General features: G+C 40.0%; 1 protein-coding gene across 3 annotated transcripts in view; it reads right to left on the bottom strand.

Moving 5' to 3' along the window:
• Nucleotides 1-4,777: 4,777 nt before the first annotated feature.
• Nucleotides 4,778-11,881, bottom strand: part of ephb2b (eph receptor B2b) — a 294,511-nt gene continuing 287,407 nt past the window's right edge. For all 3 annotated transcript variants that reach the window (XM_041782872.1, XM_041782874.1, XM_041782873.1), the window contains exon 16: nt 4,778-11,700. In XM_041782872.1, coding sequence (XP_041638806.1) covers nt 11,592-11,700 — 109 coding nt within the window. In that variant the 3' untranslated portion in view covers nt 4,778-11,591. The remainder of the gene's footprint in view (nt 11,701-11,881) is intronic.

The following is an 11,881-nucleotide window of genomic DNA, read 5'->3' as shown; positions in this document are numbered from 1 at the left end:
CTGGGCAAGGCTGCAAAAAATCCCTTCCCAAGAGGACAGTGGCCTCCATAATTCTCAAATGGAAGAAGTTTGGCACAACCAGGACTCCTCCAAGAGCTGGTCGCCTGGCCAAACTGAGCAATCGAGGGAGAAAGGTGTCAGTAAGAGAGTGGAGCAAGGACCTGATGGGCACTCTGACTGAGCTCCAGAGATCCTGTGTGTGATAGAAAAAAGTTCCAGAAGGACAACCCTCACTTCAGTCTCAGTACGATACAGGAAAGCCAGCTTAGCTTTCATATGAACATTTTTTTTCCTTTGCGAACGCAAATCAGGCTCTCGTGTATTTTGCACTAAGGAGAGAAAAACAGTGTAAACTTGACATTAACAGGCCCATCTTAAATTGTTACCCTGGTGCCACAGCTGAGTGTTTCTGGCCTTGTAACGTACAGTAATCTTCCTAATAGGTAGTCCTTCTAGATATTGTCTTTGAGATCAACAATGCGTGTCTTTAATTACCATGGTTGCTAATAATCAAAGCTTCCTGTTATATTTTGGTATGGTATGCATGACCAATGGCCTCCTATCATGTTTAGCTGGTTATCTCTGACTATATAAATATAACCTGCAGGACCAAGACTGTTGCCTTTCTACTTTGTGTCCTTTCTGACAGCTGTCTGCCTGATGTTTGTTACGTCTATCTGTTGAGTTTAACTTCTAATATGCTGGTCTATTCAGAGCCTCAAAAAACAATGGCTATGTGTTTTTATTGATATCTTTGTGTATACCATGTTTTCATGTGTTTAGATGATTTATTCTAACATCTGAACTCTAACTGCTGACAACGTAGGAAAATATCTGTGAAATTGCAAAATTGTATGAATGTACATAATTATATTCACTGGGTTACACGTTTTAAAAATGTTTTGTTTTTTTATGTCCAAATTAACTTTTGAAATTTGCTCATATGACGACTGACGCATCTGGTCATGTGAGAGTTCGTGTGATTACCTTCACCTGTACACGATGGGCACATCACTTTTAGTGTGATGAAGAGCAGTAGTGCTCGAAACGTCACTTTGGTGCAATAAGTAACTTGGACTTTTGGAGCCCTGCAGAGTGTGAGACACTTCAATTTTTTAAAAATAAACAAATTAAAAAAAGAAAAAAAAAAAAAGAAAAGATAGGCATGGTATCAGAAATATATTTTTAAGGAAAACAGACAAGGGATATAAAATAATTGCAACTATAACAACAAGGAAACTGAAGGAAAGAACCTGTCTGGGTCATTTTTTGACCCACTTGTGCATCTAAGGGTTAAACAAAGAGCCGTGCCTTCTGGGGCTAATGTGAAACACTATGACCTAAAAAAACAACTTTAAAACCTGGTTACTCCTTGCTTGAATTTAAAACAACTCCATCAGAAAATTAAGTACCAACAAAGTGTATTCAGTTCACTTTTTGTCCATTTCCATAATGCAATTCTAAACTCTTATTTTTAGGAATAAAGTGAAGTCTTTTTACTTGTATCTGTGTATCGTCTACTTTTAAACGTTTATTTTGATTTAAATGTGGAAAAATATGATATATATGGCATAAAGGTAGCTTTAAGACTCCAGTATCATACATTTTAACAGCCAATAAGCTAATTTGGCAGCTACTGATGGTAACATTAGCCCATTCTCTGCCAAAGCAATTAGCGTTAGCATCAGTGCAGCTGCTTTCCTCTTCCCCAGCGTTATTTCATCTGGCAAGGTCTGATTCAATTATGCAGAAAGATCTGTATCAGACTGGCAGTTCATCAAAATTTACTGATGATTTAACCACACAGAGGAAAATCAACAAGGTTGAGTTATTAGTCTGACTTCTAAATGAGGCTAGCCACCAGCTAGCTTAAACTGGATGCAGTTTTCTCCAAGGCAAAAGGCGCTGTAATCTCCCTGCCACAGCTAAATCAAGTCCACAGATGACTGAGCCAGAGAGAGGTTAAATATTTAGAATTTAAAAGCTATTTTAACATTAATTATACATTATTGTGGCATAAAAGTTTCATAAAAGGCTACGGAAACAGCTAGAAAGGTCAATCTAATGAATTTAGACCAAATGTAGCTGGCACTTTTAGAAAAAACGTTACATTTTCCTCAATTTTACCATTTATAGTGAATAAAACATACTTCAAACATTAGCCAAACATAGTCTTTTACACATCTCTGCTATGAAAGCATGAAATCTGTCTTAGTTTTAAAGATTAATGAGAAAAAATTGAGGACTTGTCAAAATATAAGGAAATTTCAAGCCTATTCCTTCAAATTAAAACAAAAAGCAATGAAATGTACACTCTAAAAAATGACTTCACGCAAAAGTAAGGTAGTTTTTATTGAAATCTGAAGTCTGAGCAGCTGCTGTGAACACAAAATTTGGTGTTTTAACAAACAAGGAACAAATAACGCATCACATTTTATAACAGATCTTATTTTTTTATTGAGGAGAGTCAAGTTGGGCTTTCCATTTTTAGAAAATAAACCAATGACAATATTACAAATAATGAAATTGTTACATCATTCACAGGGTTACAGTCAATATACATTTATACAGAAATACAGGATCTCCCACATCAGTCACAGTGGTCTGAACCGGCACTGGTCTACAACGTGGGATCTAGAAGGAGCGGGGAACACGTGAAAATCCCCCGTCTGTACTTTATCCAGAGTGGTAGTGGGAGACGGAGGGGGGGGTTCAGGGGGTATCAGAGGGGAACACTGGGTCATTTAGGGGAATTCAGGGGTCTGAAAGTTTGTCCAACAGAAGGAGAGACACAGGTTTGTTCTGAGCAGCAGCAGCAGCCAGCGTTTGTCCATCATCGTCCTCTGCCTGCTGCAGCTTTCACCAACTCTGCACCTGAAGAAGTCCCTGCTACATTTGACCACCACAGCAGTAGAGGGCGCTCTGGTACTGCAGGCTGCGCTCGTTTCAACAGGAGCCATTTTCTGCCTCCACATCAGGAGCTTTTTCTCCCTCTCTCTCTCTCTCTCTCTCTGTTTGCTGCGAGCATGCTGAGGCTGGGCGGCGTTCAGCCCGGTGGGTACACGCTGGCACGGCCCATGTTTATGCACACTCTCATGTAACAGTAACACTGAGACTTCACGGTTTTCCTCCGTCCCTCAAAAGTTGGCACACAGCGAGGGCAGGACTGAGATTTTTTTTTGTTTTCCTTGCTTCACAGATGTAAAAGGAGAAAGCACAGCATGTTTCACTGAAAGTTGGAGTAGTCGGACGTGTGAAACCATTACGACTGTCACAAACCGCAATGCATCTACTTTAATTTCCAGAGGAAAGCTGTAAAAAAGTTCTTCAACTCCGGGGGCTGGAGTGTGTGGATGGCATAGTTTAGGTGCTGTAAAACTTCCCAATAAAAATGCATCTGAAAAGCTTCAGTGAGACTCTTTCATCCTTAAAATATAATGACAAAACTGCTTTAAAATGGGGAGACAAAGAAAGGGGCACTAATAGCTTTATGCTTGCACAATATTTGAACAGAAATACAGAGAAGTTTAATTCCCCAGGATGCACCAAAGTCCTGTGAGTACCTGTAATAGTAATGGTAAGCTGTGTTGGGGTTCACAAGTGACTTTTGCAATCAAGTACTCTATTACTTTAAGTTTGTTAAGCTGCATTTTCCTTTCCTTTCTCTATCTGAAGCATCTGCAAAATTCTGTTTCTTTGCTCAGCAAATAGTGAACACGCAGCTCTGTCAGTTTGCATGCAAAGCTAGAAATTCAAACCAGCAAGATGGCAAAGAGGACAGCATTTCCTTTGTGGAAATATTCCCATTATGTTAAGATTATTTAGACTAAAGGGAGAGGAACAACACCATGATGAAACAAGACTTAAAAGTCTTGACTTGTGTTCTTAAAATCGAAGTTCATGTTAGTAATACTGTGTCTCCTCATAATTTATGGGCAGAATAGTGGGTTTCCATCCAAATGTTTCACAAAATTTGTACAGATTTTTAAAAATCCAGCAAAAGAAAATGGATGCTTTCATCCACTCCTGTTATGTGAGTCAACAGGTCAAGCAGTAGGTGATGCATCTCATTAAAAAAGTAGAAATATTGACTATGAATGAATGTGCAGCCTGCAGGAATATTATTTGAAGGAGAAGAGGACTCAACACCATGATGTGTTCTAATCAGTGTCTTGAAACAATAACTGTAGCTCGACTTAACTTTGCATGTAAATGCACTTACTAAAGGACCGCTCCTGTTCATGGAAATCCAAATTATAAATGCATAAACTGTCTGTTGAATTAAACTAAACCTGACTGGTTTATTCACCAACATTATCAAGTTTTTTAAAGAACTGATGGAATTCTTGATTGTTTCTGGAGTCAAATATTTTACTCAGTGCACTAAAAAACATTTTAATAGAATCCATATAGATATTGTTCAAATGGACACATTGCATTTTTGCTTTCCTTGAACAAATGCCTGAATATAGTGTATTCATGACCATAAATGGGGGCTGTTCGGCGACTCAAGGGTTAGCGCTATTGGCTCACAGCAAGAAGATCCCTGGTTCACTTCCCGGTCAGGGCCTTTCTGTACAGAGTTTGCATGTTGTCCCCATGCATGTGTGGGTTCTCTCCAGGTACACCGTCTTCCTCCCACCACCAAAAACATGCTCATTAGATTACCTGAGCACTCTAAATTGGCTGTAGATTTGAGTTTGAGTGTGCCTGGTTGTCTTTTTCTATACGTCAGCCCTGCGATTGACTGGCGACCACTCCAGGGTGTACCCCGCCTTTCACCCAATGACAGCTGGGATAGGCTCCAGCGCCCCCGTGACCCCAATGGGATAAGCGGCATAGAAAATGGATGGATGGATATTGCATTGGCAAAAATCCAAAATCGTGCATCTTAGGAAGAAAACTAGTAGGAGGAAGAATCTTGGGAGGCCAGTGAGAAGAGAAACATTAGGAAGGAGGGTTTAAGTTGTGGAAACTGAGACGTTTGATCAACTTATTCTTAACCTATGTGTACCTAAAGACGTCTAGGAACACCTGCTTTATTAAGAATATTAATCCAGAGATATCATTTATTATTTAGCAAATGTGTTTCTAATGCAAAAAGGCAAACTTTCCTTTAATCCAGAAATGTCCAATCTATAGACAAAATATAGCCTGTAGTCTAAAAACAAAGTCTGAAGATAATAATATTAAAAGTGGCCTGTGTTAGTTGGTGGAGCAGGCCCCCAATTTACTGAGGCTATGGTCCTCGATGCACTGGTTGCTAGATCAACTTCCAGTCAAGGTTCATGTCTTCACTCACTTTCCTGCCTTATCTACTGACGGCAAAGGCCACAAAATAATATTTTTTTTAGAACAAAGAATGAAAAAATATGGCCTAGGTTAGTATATGGAGTGCATGATCACTGTTGTGCTGCCATGTTAGTTCTTTAAAAAACATTCTGATAAGTCTGGTTGATGTGCTTTTTTTTTATAACAACATAATTGTGACAAATTGACAACCAAAATAACAGTATCACAATTTTTAACTCCCTGAAGAGAAAGGACGAAAGGATTATCAAAGCAAAAAACACGATTGATGCTTATTTACTCTGCTGTCTGCTCCATCTCAAGGCCTGCTTAGCAGATTCCCTCCATGCTGCATGGAGCGTCATTCACTATAGGGGTGGAGCCAGGACTGACAGGGACCTCCCCTTAAATCTGACAGGCCACCCTAAAATCCTTTGCAATGATTGGCTATTTGCCTTGTCCGCCATTAATCGAAAGCTCTGATGAAAGCTATATACATATTAAGTCACTTAGCAAATGTTAACCTAAACTGGATTGTTTTTACCAGTTTTAATACACAAAAGGTGAAGCATAGCAAAGCAGCCTAGTCGTCTTGAGCATTTTTCTGTATCTGGCCTTCAGTGTAAAAAGTTAGGACACCCCTGCTGTAATTGATGGACCAACTTTTCCACCTACTCCGAGTTTAAAAACTTTTTTTTTGGGTGATTTTGAGTCCATTTTTCCAATTTAACTGCTTTTCCAAGCACTTTTTTAAAGTCATATCTGAATATACTAAAAACTGGTGGATGGAAACTCCACTATTCTTTGTATAATAAAGAGCTGTAAAAGTCATTTGTGTTAATAGGCTGCAGAGTTAAACATTGGTCATCTGTAAAACAACTGTAGCGGTGAAACATTCAAATACAAATGCACTGTCAGCTACATGTGATCTCTCTTAAAAGCAGTTTACCAAATACTGACGATCCGATCTTTCACTTAAACTTAAATTTCCAGGCTGATAAAAGAATATTTACTGCATATCTTCCCAACATTAAAAGCTGATGAATAATTAACTTGAATTCTATACATTTTTCTACTGTCATGTATTTCGACAACAGGGCTCTTTTTCCAGGCTTGGCTTCAGTGTACAGAGAGCAGCCTGTCTTTTGTTCTAAAGTGAGTCAGAACCACTTGACATAAGTGCGTCAAATTCTTCTCTTGTTGTAACCGCTTGGCTTCAACTTCAATATGCCTCCATGAGATAAATAAATACTTCATGCAGTGCTTCAAACCCTCCAGATTCGATCAAAAACGCCTTCAAAAGAAATAAAAAAAAAACAACAAACTAAAAAAAAAGAATCTCCTCACTGCATGAGAGCACAAAAAATCAACTTCTAAGAGTGTCCGCCCACCCAGTTTTAGGTACTTCCTTGTATCTGAGTTCAAGGATAACTGCCCGATTAATAACTCAAAGTCTTGGCAGCGCCCGTGGACAAGCATCTGAACGAGCTTTAATGGGGCCGGAGCAGAAACCCACCTTCCCTGTGTATACTTTAGATTAATTTCTTTAAGTGTTTTTCCTGACGAAGGAGTATTCCCAGCGCCGTGACGAGAGGTACAGCCTCAGCCTCACATAAGACATAAAACTGATGAGCTGTTAAGTATTAAGAAATGGAAAAGGGAAGACAGTGAAGAGCTTAGTTGAAAAAGCAAACTGCGCGTTGGCATCAGCGGCATTTAGGTCACAGAGTCGCTCCTCGTTCGTCTCTCAGCGATGACTAACAGCTCACGATTCAAGCCTCATACGTTATAAAAATTCTTTCTGATGTGTCAGTGCAGATGAAAATAACCAAGGAGGGATTATGGAGCAGAAAAAGAAGAAAAATCTCTCCATCTCTGGCTTTGAATTCTCTGGACAGGAAGGGATAATGAAAGTAGGCTGGAACTGACTCTTTTTAGCCACAGAAACTGTGAGGATTTGGCTCAGCATTGTCCGGTCTGGAGGAATCCTCTCCAAGACAAGACACAACTGCTGCAGCGATGAGTGTCAGCTCGCCTGCTGCTGCTGCTGCTGATGCTTTGAAACTCGCCGAGACGAAGGCAGACAACTGCAGCAGTCCGACAGTGGTGAGATCAGTGAGAGCGGCAGACAGGTGCCGGACAGGCATGTGTGTTTGTGATCAAGGGGAGAGAGAGGAAGGCGGCGGCCCGGACAGAGCGGCTGTGATCGGGGGTGCAGCCGCCCCGCTGTGACCGGACACATCTTAGCCATGGCTCACAGCTGGACGTCCGTGTCTGCCTGTCAGGTCTGGGTGCTCTGCTCTGCTGGTATCATTTAACGCCTGTGTACATAAACCCACCATCTCCAGGGAATCACTGCAATGCTACAAACACCATGTTTCCCCCCACAACCATTACACCTGCATACCCACCAGCACACCAACAGTCAGTACGCTTACATGCAGTCAGAAAAAACAATACTAATAATGTTCATTTGTAGAGGAACAGTGCATTAATGAATGATACTAGTGCAAGACTAGACAGTGTAGATACCCCACACTTTAGCTGATGGCTAATCTCTGTCCGTTGTCCCAAGTGGATGCTGCTTAAAACATAAAACGTGCAAAGAGGCAAGCTAAAATATTATGTAGGTTCAGTCCCATATCACCCCTGCTACCTGGCCCTGTCCCTATGTTTTGTGCATTCATGTACTAGAGTAGGGTTCCCTGATTCTTGCTGGATTAAAGGAATAAGATGACCTTTAAATTGAGATTTTCCAGAGCAAACTCCATGGGAAATATCCCAGAATGGCCTACAAATGGTCTGGAAAATGTAGGTACTGTAATATCCAGAATATAGGCATCCCTGTACATAAGCTTCAATCTGTCTATTTTCCAAAGGTTAAAAGGGGTTACACTGTGTGTTGATTTCCAGTCCACAAGTCCACACCGTGCAGTTTCTTTGCAGTTGTGTCACTCTACTTGTTTGGAGTTTGCACATATACTAGCTACAATACGGTAGTTGAGCTCTACACCTGTGTTAATCGTTGTGAGGCAAACAGCCATGGAGTATTCTTGCCCTCCTCGGCCTGCCACTTGACCGGACAGAGGAGAGTTTTACTAAACCCTGCACTCAACAAAGTTTATTTATGTAACATAGTACTCCTCCTTTTCTTTTAGTTATGACTTAACAAAGGAGAAAAGCGGTTAAAAAGTGGCGCTAATGACGCATAACTGGTCTTTGTCCTAATGTATTCCACCGCATCATGAGCAGCATTTCAGCTACTTGCAAAGCACATTGACCTGGGAGAATTTTTAATACTGCGGTTTCAGTACACTGTCTGACAGTGGATGGTTATGATGCTGTACGCCTTAGCCCTTTACTGGCACATTGGTCGCATCATTACCATGGCGTATTAGGGACACTCTGAATATTAAAAATATTAAGAGGATGTGGTTGAGATAGTAAAGTCAGAAATTTACGTGACACTACACAAAGAAGTCTTAAGTTTAAAAAGTTGTGAGATGCAAGAACCACAACTTTGAAATTCTGGGATTATTAAGTTAAAAATAGCCTATTGCATGATAGAAAATTATACAAAATGAAGCTGTATGCTTCACACAAGTACTGCGGTTGAGACTCTGAAAGTGTAGCATTTACTGTGATTTACTGTGATATGATTTTAGCCAGAATCAACGCACTATCATTAGCATCTGGATCATAAACTTGGCCTATTCAGCAGAAAACAACACACTGACCTGGAATCATAACTATCAAAAATGTTTAAAATCTAAAATTCTAACTTTCTCCACATGCTACTAGTACTCACTCTGGGCATTTTTCAATCAGACTGGCACTCTATGAGGTTTACTTTTTTAACAGCATACTCCCAGTTTTCCTCAAATGCACAGTTATGACTTAACAAGGGAGAAAAGCAGTTAAAAAGTGGGACTAATCCCCACTGGTCTGGTCTGAGTCATATTGTATTCCAGCACAACCTGAACATTGAGCAGCCACTTGCAATGCACAACAAGCAGGGTAAAGTACAAAGGCATATTAGGGCCACTCTAAAAATCTATTTTAAGAAATCATAAATAAAAAGGATCTGTATTTTTAAAAAAAAATCCAACTTTTGAGAAAATAAAGTCATACGCTCATAAGAAATTAAACCTAGAATTACTGCATTTAAGAAGTTGTAACTTTACAAGAACAAAACTTTGATTTTTTGAGACTATAAAGTTGAAAATAGCTTGTTACATGGAAGAAATCATGCCAGATGAAGCTGTTTGCCTTGCACAAATATAGAAGCTGAGTTCCAAATAAAAAATACTTTCTACTGGGACTGAGCAATGGATGGAGAAACTTGCAGTACAAATGGTTAGCGGCTTGCTAACTTTGCAGCAACACCAACCAGGAATAGGTCCAATGGTGACTCACTGAAAGAAGCTTAGCACCACTTATCAGAGTTAGACATTCCTCTGTCAATAAAACATTTGTACAGTGGGATATGGACAGTAGTCCAGTTAAAATACTAATTGAGCTGTTAGCATAGCTCGACTTAACTGTGCATGTAAACGTACTGACTGAAGGACAGATCTTGTTTACAGAAATCCAGACAATAAAAGCATTTACTGTCTGCTAAATTAAACTAAACCTGATTGGTTTATCTACATGGTTTTATGCACCAACATGTATCATGTTGTCAAATAAATTTCTAAGCATTGATGGAAGATCCAGAGGGTCTTTTGGAGTCAAACATTTGACTCAGTGCAGAAAAAAAAATAAAAGTGGTAACAATAAGATTTCAATAACATCCATACAGAAATTGCTAAAATATAACACATTGCATTCTTTTTTCATGAACAAATGCCTGATTGTAGAGTCTATGTGTGACTGTGTAAGTGTGTGGTATCAAAACTTCAATACTTTCAACATAAAATCTTCAAAAAGAAAAAAGCTGGAAGAAGAAGAAAGGGTGAATATAATGCAGCCACATTATACTCGGTAAAGTGTGTCAAATCCAAGCTCTCACCAAACAGAGTCGCAGTAATTGCAGCAAATCAAAGCACTGTGAAATTAAGCACTCACTCGGCATGCTAACAAACACACGTCCCGATGCTTCGGGAGCCACTGCTGCTCTCCGTGCACGTGCAGCATGTGCACAACATGAAGGAGGATGAGGACGTACCGGATGAATGTTGATGTAAACAGTAGAACCTGTTTCTTTTGGTGTCAGTCTATGGAGAAGGTTGTTTTTTTTTCCACATAAGTTTGTTTTCACAAAATAAGTAAAGAAACTAAAGGTAACAGCAACTTCATCCTCCCTGTCATCACTTCTTCTTCTTCTCTTGATTGAAAACTGCTTGGAGTCTTTGCACTGTGGCAGGTCAGCTGCGTCTGATATGTACAGTACAGGATCATGATCTGGGTGTAAAACAGGAAGATTTCTACTTGGCAAGATGTGATGGTGGAAAGGAAAAATTAAAAACAAACTTGTCCAAAGTGAGAGGAAGCATGGTGAGACGGAATTTTCATCACAAAAATTCACACAATATAGAAAATTGCTTGCAATGATGAAAAATTTTCTGGATTTCACTGTGAGAATTGTCACTCTAAATGTTTTTGACATCAGTCTATGCCAAAAAAGTCCATTTAATGGTTTTTAAATTTATTTTCTTTCAGATTGGAGTGCATGTCCTGTCCTTCGGTTTCCTCTGCACTCTGTGTTTCCTCTGCACGTCCAGTAGAGACGATATCCACGACGTGTCGAGGATGGCCTTCTCTTCCTTGTTTCTTTTTTGTCGCCCTTTTAAAGGGTAGCTTTCCTGCTCAGTCCGTCTAGTTTACAACCTTATAATCATCTATAAATTTAGATAAACTCCTTGCCTTTTCTCAGTTTTTCTTTTTTTACGTCTTTAGAAAATTCTTTACAAAATTATCAGAACAAACAAACCAAAAATAAAAATAAAAAGTCCAACATTAAATGAAAAATTGGTGGAAGATTGAAGAATGTGTTGCTGGTCACTTCTAACCTCCCGTGTTTCTAGCTCCAGAGGTGGGTCGGCTGTGGTATCCCATCATACGGACTTCTGCTTCCTCACAGCTGATCCAGAGGATGGAGGGAGAGTCAGGGTGAAGGGACAAGAGGAGGAGAGAGGGAGGTGGGGAGGGGGAACGTGGGATGAATGGTAGTCTGGAGGGAAGACCAGACACACTGTAACTGCGAAAAAAAACATCCACTCCATCCTCCACACCCAGAACCCTGCATCCCTAACCGCCCCCTTTTTTTTTTTTTGAACCCCCCCTCTGCTCTGCTCGGAGGGTCAGACCTCCACAGACGTGATCTGGTTCATCTGTGCCCGCATCATCTGGACGCTGTTCAGGATCTTCTTTTGATGGCCCGCTAACGTCACTCCCACCCTCAGGATGTCACTGTGGGGAGAGAGGAGCAGATGTCAGGCTAATGTTAGAACATCTATCCTATTTGAAAGACTCAACATAAATATGAAAATAACTCATGGAAGCCTGGGAAGGAAGGTTACTGAAAACAAAACTACTTTAGATGAGAAGTGATGGCATTAAACAGGCATAAAACTCTCATTCAACCAATAAA

The sequence above is a fragment of the Cheilinus undulatus genome, linkage group 3, assembly GCF_018320785.1.
Source record: "Cheilinus undulatus linkage group 3, ASM1832078v1, whole genome shotgun sequence".
NCBI classification, from domain to species: Eukaryota; Metazoa; Chordata; class Actinopteri; order Labriformes; family Labridae; genus Cheilinus; species Cheilinus undulatus.
The sequence above is the reverse complement of the archived record's forward strand: the minus strand, read 5'-3'. Positions and strand labels throughout refer to the sequence as shown.